Source organism: Acipenser ruthenus, chromosome 1 (genome assembly GCF_902713425.1).
Source record: "Acipenser ruthenus chromosome 1, fAciRut3.2 maternal haplotype, whole genome shotgun sequence".
In the NCBI taxonomy this organism is placed as follows: Eukaryota; Metazoa; Chordata; class Actinopteri; order Acipenseriformes; family Acipenseridae; genus Acipenser; species Acipenser ruthenus.
Window position 1 is genome coordinate 63653993 of NC_081189.1, and position 17352 is coordinate 63671344.

General features: G+C 41.6%; 1 protein-coding gene across 2 annotated transcripts in view; it reads right to left on the bottom strand.

Moving 5' to 3' along the window:
- Positions 1-2098: 2098 nt before the first annotated feature.
- LOC117420662 (organic cation/carnitine transporter 2-like) overlaps positions 2099-17352 on the bottom strand; it is a 36057-nt gene continuing 20803 nt past the window's right edge. The window contains exons 4-10 of one of the 2 annotated variants that reach the window (XM_034034183.3): positions 11571-11742; positions 11003-11144; positions 10088-10188; positions 9445-9659; positions 8502-8600; positions 7587-7722; positions 2099-2769 (exon numbers count right to left, since the gene is read on the bottom strand). In XM_034034183.3, coding sequence (XP_033890074.1) covers positions 2679-2769; positions 7587-7722; positions 8502-8600; positions 9445-9659; positions 10088-10188; positions 11003-11144; positions 11571-11742 — 956 coding nt within the window. In that variant the 3' untranslated portion in view covers positions 2099-2678. Of the gene's footprint in view, positions 2770-7586; positions 7723-8501; positions 8685-9444; positions 9660-10087; positions 10189-11002; positions 11145-11570; positions 11743-17352 lie in introns of both variants that reach the window. The other variant, XM_034034182.3, reaches the window with a different exon arrangement.

Below are 17352 nucleotides of genomic sequence, written 5' to 3' on the forward strand. Positions count from 1 at the left end.
GATTCATGTATTCGGTTGTGTTAACGCCTTTTAAAAAATAAAATAATCTTATTATAGATTATTTGCATAATAATTCAGATTATGTGTTTAATAATTCATAAATTCTGTTTAAGTTCCTGGACCAGGTCTATTTGTTTTTTTAAATGTTATCTTGGTAGTGCCACTAGCCCAGCTAGCTACCAGGCTTCTTGTACATGTAACATGTTTTGTTCATGTAACACAGTGTTACTTTAATGTATTTTTATTTGCACGTTCACAATATTGTGACGAGACAGGGGTAATGGGTATCCCTTACAAGGACTCAGTGGAAGCGATCACACTGATGTGATTGGTAACAGAGAAAGGAAAGACAACTGACACACTTTATGAATGCTCAGGGAGTTTATTATTGCAGAGCCCTCTCCCCCAGACCACCACCACCCAATGTCCCCTATGTTTACACAAGCATACAACCCCCCACCCGTCTCTCCCCAAATTTTATAACAGACCCCCTCAACGTTTAATGACCCCTTTTCCCAGTTACAAGTTACCCATAATTTGGTGTGCTGTGTAACTAATTTGCATAGCACCCCGTATACATCACACTGCCCCCCTCTTAAATCCTTTCGTCCCCAAAAGCTACCCAGCCCAGACCCATACACTACATAGCTTAGCATATCTGGAGTAGTCATTTCCCATATACAGCACAACACAACACAAAATCCTAGCATTGCATTCAAAGCAAAGTTCAGAACTCAAAAGTTCAGTGAGCAGCCCAATTAATCCGGGCAGGTCTACGGTGCACACGGCGGGATCTCCCGGTCCTTTCCCATGGCAGTGAGGCAGCTCCTGCTGCCGCTGGAGATGGCGAGACTGCAGTGGGCGAATCCTCGGTCGGTCGGGGTGTAGGGGACAATGGGTTCGTTACAGCTGGTTGCTGGCGGAGATGAAGGGGTGTCCAGCAGCCACCCTTGGTATGCGCTCTCCTATCCCCTTCTTCGCTGTACAGTGGCGACAGAAGGTCTCAATGTCTCGCGGGCATAGCCCCCAGTAAAAGCGAGCACAGAGGCGTGCCAGCATCTTTGTTATGCCGAAGTGCCCTACCCCAGGGACCCTGTGGTTTGCCTGCAGCATGGTGTCCCAGAGCGGAGCTGGCACCACAATACTACCACTGGTTGGCTGCTGCCTTCGCCGGTATACCACACCCTCTCGGAGGCTGAGGGCACCCCACTGTGACCACAAACCCTTGACAGCCTCTGAGGGGAGCCACCTCCTCCCAAGCTGGTCATCTGTCTCCCTCTTTCCAGCGCAGCAGGCAGCAGACATTGGGATCCTGTGCTTGCTGCCTGCGGCACTCCTCCAGGGTCACCGCCTGCACCTCTTGGACGTGCACAACCTCGTTGTCCTCTCCCACAGCTTCCTGATCTCTGGCCTCCCACTGCTCACTGTGACGGCACCCTGCTTTATTGCTCGGTCTTCAGGACAGTGCATCTGTATTTCTGTGTTTCACTCCATGCTGATGTTGGACTGTAAGCCAGCAAGCCACCTGCCCATCCGGCTCCAGAAACTTGCGTAGCCATTGTAGCGAAAAGTGGTCAGTGCGGAGCAGAAACCGGCAACCACGGAGGTAGGAGCTGACCCCCATCTTCTGGTATACTGGGATATACTGGGAGAGCCCCGATAAGAGCTCTGTCCATTCTCTTCTGCCACCCCTCCCAGTCCGGTCCCCCTCCCAATGGTCCTTGATGTCAGCCACCCACACTGTAGCCATAAAAGCCGTGCATATTGTAAGTGGTTAATGCAATCCAGGTTAATTCCAAAAATAAAACACTCAGTAAACAGGCCCTAGAGTTGTATTATCTAGAGATCTGCTTGTGACCCCTCAGATGCTTACAGAATGCATTTGAATCCTACAGTATACTTTATATCGCAAGGGTTGAGCGGCAAATGTATCATTTTGTGTGTGTTCAGATAGATTCCTTTTTTATCAGTTTTATAGAGAAGTGACATTGCTGCAGCCAATCATTGTCGTTTATAAACTTTCACTATTTTTTCAATAGAACAAATTTAACATTACACATATTTAATTTCATTTGAATTAATCTCAAGTTTAAAAAAAAAAAAAAACATACAATACTAGGTTGTGAAAAGGATTTTTTTTATTATTATTATTTTTCTGTGACATTTAATAAATTAGCTGTTTTTTACTGTATTGTTTTTATATATAAGTTAAAACAATTATTAAGGTACAAGTTAAAACAATAATTAAAACAATATAAAGCATTGCTTTTTCCATCCAGCTGACGAAGGACTTTTGAAACTTCCTGATATAATGCCTTTATAAGTATCTACATTAGCATATGCCAAACCGCCAACAACAGTAATCTGTGAGGTAGCTGGAATTACTTTTTAGTACCTTGTAGTCTTTCCTGAAATTGTGTATTAACATAATATTAATATTATTGTTCCTCAACCTGTGTAATATCTGCTAGTTCAAAGCCAACCCCTAAAACACATATATAGCAATACATCATATAAATAAAACAATATGTTTGTTTTGCACTACAGTTGCTACTTTTTTTGGCAAAGCCAGTTATATCTCAAAATGTCATATCTATAAATTACAAAAAACTGCACTGAAAAATGTGAAAAATATTTACTGAAAAGGTCAAATATCCTATTGGTATGGATTCCTCCACTTATAGATCTGAAGAGCTGTGCTGACCAGTAATTCTTTTGCTGTTATCGTCCAACCCAATTTCAGGAGATGGGTCTGTTCTGCTGCAGCAGCTAGGAAACAAAGAAGATAATGTTCAGTGTTTTATGTTGTAGAAGCCTTGGTATCTATATGACAGAAAGATAAATGAAAACAGAAATAACTACTATTATTAAATATCTTTGTGTCTTTCCACCAGCATGTGGCACTGTGTAGTGCAGAGAATGGCCCCAATTGGAGTCACAGACTGAGAATTCCATAAAATACTTTATTACAGTTATTAATTTGTGCTATGCATTCATTGAGCTGAATATACCACACAACATGCACATAATTATGAAATATCTGATTTCAGGCCAATTTGTCAGGGTATGGGCATCATTTTGACAGTTTAACAAATACCAGATTCATTAGCTCACACACAGACTCAAATGGTTACCTGAGGTTTGTGTGCACATCAACTGGCACCTATTCTACTGAGTACAGGTGTACTACTTTTAATGATACAAGATCAAATTTAAATCAACCTTCTTTGTCTATATTAATGTACAACTGTAATAAAGTCATTTGATCATCAGTGACTGATGAGTAAGGTAAGGAATTATATGTTTAGAATTTCAGTACCATTGATAATTTAATTGTAATGATAATGATATTATTTTAAATTGCCCCACAGCAAAATACCAACAAACAAATGGCTGATCCCTAGGATAAAGCTGGGTTAAGAGCTAGACTAAAAAATTGGACCTTTTGGCCTAGAACAGACCAACAATAGATATCTGCCGCATTTTGCTCAATGTAATTTTGGCATTTATCCTCTGGCAATGGATAGGATGGATCCAATATAGTGTATAGCCAAAGGAGTGCGATTAGGCAACAAGATTTGATGAGAAGCAATAGGATGTAATATGAAGCCCTTAGATGGCCCAATGTTTGTTCTTGATAATCCATATAACTAGTCCTCTGGTGATATCTACAGCTATGGCCAAAGGTTTTGCATCACTCTATAGATTTAACTAGTTTTGCTTCATAAAGTCGAATGAAACCTGCTGAATAATCTTACGTTAACATATTGAACTGCATTCCACTTTGTAGTTTTCCATATACTTAAATGACAAAAAATGTAGAAATGTGACATTTTGAAATCTGACATGAAATACTGTACTACTATCATGACTTCCGGTGGACTTTTGCAGTATCATTTTGTAGTTTCCAGGATTACAAGATATTAAATAAAAGATCTAAATTATGTAATATATATATATTTTTTATTTTATTTTGTCTCAATCCTAAAATTTTAGGTGATGCAAAACTTGTTCATAGCTGTAGGGCTGACCCCAAGTAAAGACTGAAAAGCGATGAGAAGTTATGTGTGCAATGATATTTGTCCATAATTGCGTCTGTTGCACACTCCCCACAAACAAGTCAAACTGCTGGTTATACATGGACATGCAGATTAGATGGAAACAATAGTTGCAAAATTGTAAACAAGCTAACAAGCACAGAATAGATGCCTGTTGAAGTTTCACGCAATAGAATAGAGTAATAATTCCTTAAATGTAGGGTTCAGTAGTCCACAGAACTGTGCTCGCCAGACCACAGTGTTATGCCTGTGACACCGACTGACATACAGGGTTTCCTAATCTTGGTCCGGGGGACCCACTGTGTCTGCTGGTTTTCATTCCCACTGAGCTCCCAATTATTTAACTAGATCCTTAATTGAAATGATAATTTGCTTAACTAGACCTTTTCATTGTTTTCAGCTCTTAACCAGTTACAGAGTTCATGTTACTTATAAAATGTTATAGCTAACTTGAACTCTGTTTTAAGAGCTGGAAACAAGTTAAACTGTCTAATTAAGCAAATTATTATTATTATTATTATTATTTATTTCTTAGCAGACGCCCTTATCCAGGGCGACTTACAATCGTAAGCAAATAAATTTCAAGTGTTACAGTACAAGTAATAATACAATAAGAGCAAGATAAATACAATGACTTTGGGTTTCATTAAGTAATTGAGAACTCAGTTGGAATGAAAACCAGCAGACACAGTGGGTCCCCAGGACCAGGATTGGAAAACCCTCCCTAGAACAATGTTGATGCTGGAGTGGAGGAATTAAAGTAATTACTATCTACTACTCAGTACTCTCAATCCCTGATAAATGTGTGATATAATGTCATTTTATTTGACATTTGTTATTTGACAATGAGAATGTATTGTCATTGAAATTATGAAGTTTCTTTTAGTACTTATTTTTACATTTTGTAATAGTAATTAAAAGGGAGCACTAATATCATGCCCTTGACAAGGATGACAGATATTAGGTTTTTATATCAGGAGGAGGCAGGGATAGTTCAGGTATCTGGAATCACAACCTACTGACTGGCTGGGATGTAGCCTTTATTTGGTGTACATCCATCTACTTCATAACTGTAGGGTTGAGTGAACATTAAACTGGTACAGTAAATAAAAAAAGGCCATTCCAACCAAGTCCAAAAAAGTGGTTTGAATGACTCTTTTGAAAAACAGCTTAGCAAAACAAGAGACTACTATGCATCATAAAGAGTTGCTGTATTTCTTGGACAATGCTTCTTGTGTTTTTTCTGATTAGCCAGTTTGGCAATTCAGATTTAACTGAAATAGTGCCCAGTGTGATGAGCAAAGAGATGAGCAAAGTTTGAAGTGCGACTCAAGATGTCAGGTCATTGGCTGGAGAAACAGACTTTAATGGCTAATTTGGATAGACCATTCAAGATAATTGCCTAGCTTCGTAGTTGAAGCTGAAACTGTGGATTCAGCCCAACAGAATGACTTTATATTCTGGCAGCCTTTCAACAGATATAATAAAGAAAAACATGCAACCAAGATACCACAGCTGTACTGCTGGATTCAAAAGAAACACGAGAGAAATAAAGTTTACATATCATAGCTTTGATATTCACTGGTTGGTTGTACCTGTGGTGGGTTGACAGGGTTTAGGGGAGTTATTAACTTTTCTGAAACTTGTTGTACATTCATTTACAGTATCAGGGTAGGTACCTGTATTTCTATGACATTTTATTTTTGTGACAGGATATGTGCTTGTTCACCATGCTGTATTTGATTATCTAATGGTTGTGCAGCATACCAAACCTGTTTGCAGAGTATTGACAGTACTTACCAGCTAATGTTCAGGATGATGAGCTCCAAACAGTTTTTTTTCGTAGATTACTACCGCTGTCAGTATTTATATTTTATTTGAACTATAAACCACAAATAAGCACACAACTGTTGGACTGTTTTGGTAAATCTTGTACAAATATGATTCTAACAAAATAACACAACATGTCTGCAAAACAAGATGGTACCTCCTCTTTATGGATCCAGATGTTTAGATTCCCTCTTAAAACAGTGATTTATCAAAAAGACATACCCTAGCTTTTTATTATGCAACATAGGGAATGAAAACAAGGTAAGATCTTTTATGTTAACTATGTTACAACTGAGATTAATTTCACCAACACTGCTTCCAATACATGATAAAACTGTTCAAAAGATCTGACAGACATTAATTTGTAGGCAACCTTAATTAAAAACGATCAAATTAAATAAAAAATAAAAAAAACATTAGCCTTCACTACACGTACAAACCAATACAAAAATCAATCCCCCTCCCCCTCCCCCTCCCCCCTCAACCTTACATTCCCGCACACACACACTATACACCAGGGCTACTCAACCCTGGTCCTGGAGGGCAACTGTCCCTCCTGGTTTTTGTTCTAACTGTACACTAAATTGATTAATTTGACCAATTAAGCTTCTAATAAGCACTTAATTGGTCCAATTAAGTAATTTAGAGTACAGTTGGAAGAAAAACCAGGAGGGACAGCGGCCCTCCAGGATCAAGGTTGCGTAGCCCTGCTATACACATTAAGGGCTTTTGCCATGCCACAGGGTTATTCTGATCATTATTAACTGTTTGCATGATCACAAATGGAGGCCTTTTATTCAAGCTTGGTAACAGGGTTGCCAACTGGCTCCAGAATCTACGGACACTTTAAGGCAGGCCAGGTTTTTTAACTCGCCACTAAACCACACATGAATTGATGTTAAATCAACAAGTAAAGTGGGTGTGAATTGCATGAGCGGCAATTCAATAAATGTGTTGAATTGTTTAATTGCGGTGGCAATTCTATCCAGAGAGCATCATAACATGTATTAAAATCATATTGCTTAAAATGTTATATAGTAAACAATATGTATCAAAATAGTGCAATTCTGTTGTTATAGAGAATTATAGAGAATTATGCACTCACCCACACTCATTTAACCTTGGGGTTAAGTTTCTGTTAATGTAATACTTATTTCTGCTTCGCACAGTCCCGCCCCAATCAGACAAATACAGCAAATCAGCAAGCGGTATAGGTCTGATTGATGGAAACGATCCTCACAGGACGTAATTCCCGCCCCCAGACAGCTGTGTGCTTTTAGTAATATAGTTAGCAAAACAATTTAGCGACAGCTCGTGCAATTTACACTCACGTTACATGCTCAATAAAATCAATTTGCGGTTACAGAGGCGAGTTAAAAGACCTGACCTGGCTTAAAGTGTCTGTAAATTCTGAAGACTATTGGCAACTCTACTTGGTGGTGAACACCATAACTGCAGAGCTTACAGAAATCTCCAAACTCTGCAGATTGTATGCACATTTCTAACCAATATATCAGATGTAGTCAGAGATATGTAACAGGTGTAATCAGACACATGTGCATGTTATGGTTTTATAAACATCTGGGTATTAGTGACGAGGACAGATTAAATCAATTTAATGGCACTGCATGGAATTATGAAGAAATACTGTACAATACTTTTTGATTGTTACAGGTGTAAGGATGGTATGAAACATACCATGTAAGTGGGGGTACTTGACTGATTTTCTCAGGCAGAGGCAGACCTCTTGTTTCCGGTAGAAATAGGGACAGGAGACCTATAGCTATTGTAATGCTTCCCATCAGGATGTAAGGCAGGACCTTATTATATGTTCCTGAAAGAGCAAATCATATTTTAAAATGTAAGGTTATTTCCAAAGACAAACTGTCACATTGTTACATGGTAATGCTTAATTACATTATTGTTGGTTGTATAAAACTACTTTCACATATGTTGAGTCACCTTTAAAAGAAACTGACGGCCAAAACAGAACAAAAATTTTAATCTGTTAAGCTTTTGCATTTCGTATGATCAGAAATAACAAACATTTATTCTGTTTTCTATGGACAATATCTAGTTTGATCTGCCACTAAATAGCCTACACTCCAATTAAGCAAAGCAGCTTCTGTTATTTGCTTTGTCCAAGATACAGTATCTAAAATGTGTTACATACATTGAGGATAGAAATACAAATAAACAAATGCAGTATTGCTGATTTAAGGGTCTAGCTCAGGGCTTCTCAAACTCGGTCCTGGGGATCCCCTGTGGCTGCTGGTTTTCATTCCAACCGAGCTCTCAGTTACTTAACTAGACCCTTAATTGAACTGATAATTTGCTTAGCTAGACATTTTTACTTGTTTTCAGCTCTTAAACAGTTGCAGTTTAAGTTACTCATCAAATGTTACAGCCAAATGTTATATGCAACTGTTCAATAGCTGAAAACAAGTATAAATGTCTAATTAAGCAAATTATCAGTTCAATTAAGGGTATAGTTAATTAACTGAGAGCTCGGTTGGAATGAAAACCAGCAGACACAGGGGGTACCCAGGACCGAGTTTGAGAAGCCCTGATCTAGATGGTTGTCTGATCACAATGAGTTACAGCAGTAGTCACCGATGAAGGCGATGTATGGAGCGATGATGCCACCAATCCTGGATGCCATGCAGCACACACCCACCCCCATGTTCCGAACGACTGTGGGAAAGAGCTCTGCTGCAAAGACATACACTATAGAAAAGGCTGCACTGATTCCAAATTTTCCTGCCATCGCCAGTACAGTGCTCAGTATTTGAAGGTCTGTTAGGTATATATATAAAAAAAAAGGTTTTATTTATTAAGGAAATAATTACTTTTAACTGAGACTGTGGCTTGATTCTCAACTTAAAATAAAATACAGTGCAAAATGAGATACTGATCTTACAATGCATGTATTTTTCAATACATTTTTAACCCACTATATACAATGCATAACTAAATCTGAATCACATGTAAAACATACATTTGCATTCCCTTATAAAGGTTTCCCATAGTAAAAGCATAGCAAAGTGTAATAAATCACAGTGAAAGCATAGGAAAGCACTGTAGAGCATAAAGAGCTACAATAAAGCATATTAACCCATTAAGTGCCAATTGTCCTGGCTACTTTGTAATTTTTGGAGCACGTTTTAACCTGTTATTTTTATATTCTCTTTAACTATATTGTTATGATAACTTACTCTAATTTTGTTAACCACAAAAGTTAAGTCTACATGTAATGTATCAAATAACATAAATACAGCTTGTGTTCTGTTTTTTTCAAAGGAAAATGTATTTTATACTTAATGGGTTAATAACATGACACAGCAGGGTAACTTATGGTAAATGCATAGTATAACCATGGGAAAAGTACAGAAATACCATGCAAAAAATATATATATACTTTATGATCCCCTTTTATGCATCAGTCTTTTCCTCAACAGTATATTGCAAAACACGCAAATACAAAACCTGTTTAAACAAATCAACTAGGCACCATATTCTGAAACAGTGGAGAGAGTGAAAGGTTGAAATGACATACTGGAAGGAACCAGCTGGATGAGCAGTAGCACAGCTCCACCAAGAAGTGACGTGCTGGAAAAGGCAATGCGCCGGGGAGTACATTTTAAGATGCCCCAGGTCAAAATGTAGGCTGCAATCTCTGTAGCAGCTGCAATGAAGCAGTTTATATATGGATCCCCAATCATGTTTGGAGTGCTCAAGGATAAGCCATAGTAGCCGATGGTAACAACCATCCTGAAAAACAAAAAAAGTCACTCAATTATTGTGGACCTTATTTCCTATGTATTTTTTTACCTATTCAAATCCCTGATTCACGCATTACCACCTTTCGAGCTTCAAGCTTAAAGCACACTATGAATGTTTAGCTGTTTTTTTCAATGAGAGGTCTAGTGTGTTTTTAAAATAAAATAAAAAATAATTTTGACAAAGTTGTTCCACATATTTAAAAGAAACACATGAGCATTTGCTATTACTTTAGGCTACAAGGTGACTAAATTATAAAGTACATTACATTGAGGTGCTCTGGAGAAGCTTGTAATTTAGGGCTGCCCATCTATAATCTATACAACTGCTTTCTTTGATCACATTGTAGTAATAGAAATACAACCTTTCCTATTTCACAATCCAGTGATTGGATGTTTTGGTTAAGACATTTAACTTACCAGATGAAGAAGGTAATAATGCTCACATTCCTTATGTTAGTAGTTCTAATAAGATCAATGTAGGTGTATGAATGTTGGCTCTTCTCTTTAGAGGTTAGCTGCTGAAAGTGGATGAAAAGCAAGCCAAATCAGTGCCAGTTACCCTCCATTCTCCTGCCACAGCTGTAAAGAGCTATTTGTATGGTCATATTTTAATCAATATTGAAATATTTTTAATTGACTGGATGTTAATCGTAAATTAATAACTAAAATCTTTATATTGTAATTCTTTCAGTGCAATTTTGCACTGATGTTTTGTCCATCCTGTTTGGTCAAAATCAAATGGTATTGAAGCATCTCACCTTAAGGATTTCAATAAATATATTTGATTTCTGAAGTGTTTAGAAGTGAATTTGCTTTAAAAAGCAGGTCTTACTAAGTGCTCTAACAAGTAGATTGCATTGATCTACAGTATATCCACTGTAAAACACACCTGGGTTCTGATACTTTCAGTAGCACCCTTATAAAAGTTTCCCATAGTAAAAGCATAGCAAGGTGTAATACAGTATAGTGAAAGCATGGTAAAGCATAGGTAAGCATTGTAAAGAACAGCTAGGTATGGTAAAGCATATTAAAAAACATTGCAAACCAGGGTAAACTATGGGAAATGCACAGTATGTGAAAACTGCAAAAAATATGGTGGTAAACTTTTATAAGGTCTGGTGCTAAAGGGTTTTTTCTACAGATATTCAAAAATGTGCCTGTGGCATATAGAGACAGACAGTCGGACAGAAAGACAGCTTCCATTTACCCTGAGATTCTGATAATAACTAGTGCTAAGGACGGTCTTTGCCAAGTTTCATCACAACATAGCTGCAGTGAAATGTACTGTAAAGTGAAATATCTTTATTAGAAAAGGCATAAAGAAAGAGATACCAAAAACTCCATAGATTCCTCTTCACTAAATATATTCTCCGGTGGTGTAACGCCATTTTTCTCAGCAGCTCCTCGAATGATTGCTTCTGCTTCTTCAACTCGGCCTTGGGAAAGCAGCCATCTTGGTGACTCGGGTATAAACCTGTAATTGAGGGAGTCATAACCCTTAGTGTTATTATATTCAGATAATATTTATAGCATAACTGAATACAAAGGAGCATATCCTGGTGACGTTTTTAAACATTTTATCAGTGCAAAAATAGTGCATACAGATTAAGCATGCATATCATACATATTTTGTATATTCCGAGGGTATAAAGTATTCATTTGACTGTGAAGAGTATTGCAATGCAGGTTATTCTATGGTGGAGATAGACCTAGAATGCTAGTAAAAAAACACATGAGGGATTGCAGGTCATCTTGAGCGTATTTTACACCACACATTATTAAATACAATTGCACTGGAACGCTCTAAAAGCTCTTGCAATATAAGTGTAAATAATAACGGGACTATTTCAAGCTCTGGCTTTAGTGGAAAGGAGATGATTTACTTCATGTGCACACGTACCACCACAATGGTATATAAAGCAGTCCTGGAAGGGACATCGCAAGCAGCAGCATCCTCCAGCCTCGAAGACAATATGCTAACAGGGGAAGAATAATGTAGCCCAGCCCATAAAATACGCAGATTCCAAGGGTTGAATATGCGACTCGTGAAGATTTGCCAAGGAGCTCAGTGCCTAAATAATAAAATTAAGTAAAATTAAACTGCTGGCCAATCGCTTTTTTTTTCTTGCATAATTATTATTATCTGGACTTTTGATATTGGTATTACATGGCATATATATATATATATATATATATATATATATATATATATATATATATATATATATATATACTGTATATAGTGCCTTGCATAAGTATTCACCCCCCTTGGACTTTTCCACATTTTGTAGTGTTACAACCTGGAATTAAAATGGATTTAATTGGGATTTTTACCATTTGATTTACACAACATACTTAACACTTTGAAGGTGCAAAATATTTTTTTATTGTGACACAAAAGTTAATTAAACAAAAAAAAAGACATTTGTTGGTTGCATAAGTATTCACCCGCCTGAGTCAATACTTGGTAGAAGCACCTTTGGCAGCAATTACAGCTGTGAGTCTTTTTGGGTAAGTCTCTACCAGCCTTGCACATCTGGATCCTGCAATTTTTGCCCATTCTTCTTGGCAAAATTGCTCAAGCTCTGTCAAGTTGGATGGGGACCGTTGGTGAACAGCAATTTTCAAGTCTTGCCACAGATTCTCAATCGGATTGAGGTCTGGGCTTTGACTGGGCCATTCTAAGACATTCAGGTTCTTGTTTTTAAACCACTCCAGTGTAGCTTTGGCTGTGTGTTTAGGATCATTGTCCTGCTGGAAGGTGAACCTCTGCCCCAGTCCCAGGTCTCTTGCAGACTGAAACAGGTTTTCCTCTAGAATTTCCCTGTATTTGGCTCCATCCATCTTGCCCTCAATCCTGACCAGTTTCCCAGTCCCTGCCGATGAAAAGCATCCCCATAACATGATGCTGCCACCACCATGCTTCACCATGGGGATGGTGTTCTCAGGGTGATGAGCAGTGTTGGCTTTGTGCCACACATAGCGTTTTGCGCTAAGGCCAAAAAGTTCAGTTTTGGTCTCATCAGACCAGAGAACCCTTTTCCACATGTTTGCTGTGTCTCTGTGACAAAGACGGCTGCAGGGAGGAACTCAGACCAGAGAGAGAAACACACAGACAGACGGTGATGATGAGAGCAACTGAGTGCGATGGTTGCACTCAGCGTTTAATAACAAATAAATAAAAAGGTTTAACAAACAGAACACAAAACAGGACACGGCACTTGAGCCAAAATAAACAGACAAACAAAACGAACTACACAGACAAACACGGTGAGCTTCTTTTACTATTATTTTACTTTATAATACCCTCCGTCTCCTAACCCGTTCTCCACTCACCGAACACCAACCCCCAGTGAGTGAAAACATGCAGCTTTTATGCAGTTGTACCGAGATTCGATTGCTAGTCAATCATTCAATTGGAATCTCGGTACAACTGCACGTGAATTAATTAAAGTGCAATTCCCCGTGCTCACATATTACTTTTTACTTGCACGTGATGTGATGTGCCATCCCCGTGCCTAAATACAAATATACAATTTACACACACGTGAAACACAGACCGCTTATATCCCGTGTACCAATGCCTATACACCAACATTTACACACAACACGTAACATAACATACACAGGGGGGGGCACTTTGCCACATATACCCCCCCTTGTGCAACGCACACATGGCCTCAATGGCCACCTCCCCCCTCAGTCCCAAAGTCCCGGAAGAGGGGGAAGCAAGTTGTTTCTGGGGGTGGCCATGGTGGAATGTCTGGCACCCCCCAATTGTTCGTGGCTGGCAGCTCCCTCTTCCGGGGCTTCAGCCACACTATCTGCTGCCGCGAAAGTGCAGCTGGGGGAGCTGGTCTCCTGACCTCCCCCTCTTTCTTTATGGCCGGCAGCTCCCCTTCATGGAGCTCCGGCCACAGTGTAGCGACCCGAGGCAAAGCAGAGGCCCCGGCGACCCCAGGCGAAGCAGGACCCTCGATGACCTCAGGCGACGGCAGCAGCAGCGGACCCTCGGGAGGTGGAGGCAGAGGCAGCTCCTGCTCCTCTCCCTCGGGTGGTGGTGGTGGTGGAGGCAGAGGCAGCTCCTGCTCCTCTCCCTCGGGTGGTGGAGGCAGAGGCAGCTCCTGCTCCTCTCCCTCGGGTGGTGGTGGTGGAGGCAGAGGCAGCTCCTGCTCCTCTCCCTCGGGTGGTGGTGGAGGCAGAGGCAGCTCCTGCTCCTCTCCCTCGGGTGGTGGTGGTGGAGGCAGAGGCAGCTCCTGCTCCTCTCCCTCGGGTGGTGGAGGCAGAGGCAGCTCCTGCTCCTCTCCCTCGGGTGGTGGTGGAGGCAGAGGCAGCTCCTGCTCCTCTCCCTCGGGTGGTGGTGGTGGAGGCAGAGGCAGCTCCTGCTCCTCTCCCTCGGGTGGTGGTGGTGGAGGCAGAGGCAGCTGCTGCTCCTCTCCCTCAGGTGGTGGAGGCAGAGGCAGCTCCTGCTCCTCTCCCTCGGGTGGTGGAGGCAGAGGCAGCTCCTGCTCCTCTCCCTCGGGTGGTGGTGGAGGCAGAGGCAGCTCCTGCTCCTCTCCCTCGGGTGGTGGTGATGGCGCTGCCGGCTCCTCCGACAGCGGGGGTAGGGCTGGTGGCGCTGCCGGCTTCTCCGACAGCGGGGGTAGGGCTGGTGGCGCTGCCGGCTCCTCCGACAGCGGGGGTAGAGCTGGTGGCAGGCGTCTCCGCTGGGCTCCCTTCAGCAGCAAAAACAGCGGCTGCTGTGGAGCCTGAGCTTCACGCCCTCGTCCCTCCCAAAAAAAAATAGGGGTTTGGGCCTTCAGCTCCTCCCCTCCGGACATAGGACGCACCGACTCCTCCATCTCGGGCCGTGGACGCACCGACTCCTCCCTCTCGGGCCGTGGACGCACCGACTCCTCCCTCTCGGGCCGTGGACGCACCGACTCCTCCCTTTTGGGCCGTGGACGCACCGACTCCTCCCTCTTGGGCCGTGGACGCACAGACTCCTCCCTCTTGGGACGTGGACGCACCGACTCCTCCCTCTTGGGACGTGGACGCACCGACTCCTCCCACTCGGGCTGTGGACGTTCGGGCTCCTCCCACTCGGGCTGTGGACGTTCGGGCTCCTCCCACTCAGGCGCAGGACGTTCGGGCTCCTCCCACTCAGGCGCAGGACGTTCGGGCTCCTCCCACTCAGGCGCAGGACGTTCGGGCTCCTCCCACTCAGGCGCAGGACGTTCGGGCTCCTCCCACTCAGGCGCAGGACGTTCGGGCTCCTCCCACTCAGGCGCAGGACGTTCGGGCTCCTCCTCCCCTGGCTCCTGCTCTGGGCAGTCCTCGTCCTCATGCCCATAAGCAATGCACATGGTGCACCACCTTGGCTCCCTCTGCTTCCTCCTCACTTTTCCCCCTCTCTGCCTCCTTCTGCTCACCTTCCTCCTTTGGGCTGGTTCCTCCTCCTCTTCCTGGAAGGGGCAGACAGCCACCGTGTGCCCATACACCCCGCAGGCAAGGCACCAACCTTGGTCCTCCAACCTGCCGAGGAGATCCTCCAGCTCACTGCAGCCGTCTCTCCAGTTCCAGCCTTCCATTTTTTTTTTTTTTTTTATTTACTTTTCCACAAAAAAAACTGCGGTTCCCGCTCTGGCCTGAGCCCTGGAGGCGCTGTTGTCCCGGTTCTGACACCACGTGTGACAAAGACGGCTGCAGGGAGGAACTCAGACCAGAGAGAGAAACACACAGACAGACGGTGATGATGAGAGCAACTGAGTGCGATGGTTGCACTCAGCGTTTAATAACAAATAAATAAAAAGGTTTAACAAACAGAACACAAAACAGGACACGGCACTTGAGCCAAAATAAACAGACAAACAAAACGAACTACACAGACAAACACGGTGAGCTTCTTTTACTATTATTTTACTTTATAATACCCTCCGTCTCCTAACCCGTTCTCCACTCACCGAACACCAACCCCCAGTGAGTGAAAACATGCAGCTTTTATGCAGTTGTACCGAGATTCGATTGCTAGTCAATCATTCAATTGGAATCTCGGTACAACTGCACGTGAATTAATTAAAGTGCAATTCCCCGTGCTCACATATTACTTTTTACTTGCACGTGATGTGATGTGCCATCCCCGTGCCTAAATACAAATATACAATTTACACACACGTGAAACACAGACCGCTTATATCCCGTGTACCAATGCCTATACACCAACATTTACACACAACACGTAACATAACATACACAGGGGGGGGGCACTTTGCCACAGTCTCCCACATGCCTTTTTGCAAAATCCAAACAGGATTTGATATGGGGTTTTTTCAGCAATGGCTTTCTTCTCGCCACTCTTCCATAAAGCCCAGCTTTGTGGAGCGTCCGGGTTATAGTTGTCCCATGGACGGTTTCTCCCATCTCAGCTGTGGATCTCTCCAGCTCCTTCAGAGTTACCATTGGCCTCTTGGTTGCTTCTCTGACTAATGCCCTCCTTACCTGGTCACTGAGTTTTGGTGGACGGCCTTCTCTAGGCAGAGTCGCGGTTGTGCCATATTCTTTCCATATTTTAATAATGGATTTAACGGTGCTCCGGGGGATGTTCAAAGTTTGGGATATTTTTTTATAACCCAACCCTGATTGGTGCTTCTCCAGAACTTTATCCTGGACTTGTTTTGATAGCTCCTTGGTCTTCATGATGCTGTTTGTTTAGATATGCTCTCTAACAAACTCTGGGGCCTTCCAGAAACAGGTGTATTTAATCTGAGATCATGTGACACTTTAATTGCACACAGGTGGACTCCATTCAACTAATTATGTGACTTCTGAAGGCAATTGGTTGCACCAGAGCTTATTTAGGGGTGTCACAGCAAAGGGGGTGAATACTTATGCAATCAAGACTTTTCAGTTTTTTATTTGTAAATCATTTTGAAAAATATGTAGATTTTTTTCCCCACTTCGACATTATGGACTATGTTGTGTAGATCCGTGACAACAAATCCTAATTAAATCCATTTTAATTCCAGGCTGTAACACTACAAAATGTGGAAAAGTTCAAGGGGGGTGAATACTTATGCAAGGCACTGTATATACTGTATATCTTACAGGAGATGCTTAAATACATATCTTGTAGGGTTGCAGTTGTATACAAATCATATAATGGATAAGGGGAAGAAAAGTTTCATCAAAGGGCATATAACTTGGATTGGTATGGATTAGAAAAACATTAAAATACATTTAAAAAAATATACAAGATTTAAGATATGTTCATAGTGTAGGGAAGGGTATCCTCTATGCAATAAGGTGCTGAATGTCCTGGATAATGTCCTTTCAACCTTAAGAGCCTTATATTTCATTTAATAAGAATCAGCAGGAATTGAATTAAGCATTTAAGGTCTCCACACACCAGACGCGATGCGATTTGTCCTGCGATAAAATGGTACAGTACTTTCGCTGCCACACTACTTTTCACACCAGTGGCGACAGGTGCGCGCGATGTGATAGACAATTCTCCTCTGATTGTATCATCAGCTGGAAAAAAATCACATGTATGATAGTCCTGTTATACAGCTAATAAAAATATAGAATACATAATAGCTTTTCAGAATACTTATTTCAGTAAAGGTAAACAAATCATACACACCAGCTATATCCAGTTCCCTGGACATGGACTGCTAGATGTTCTCCCTCATTGAGTGTCTTTA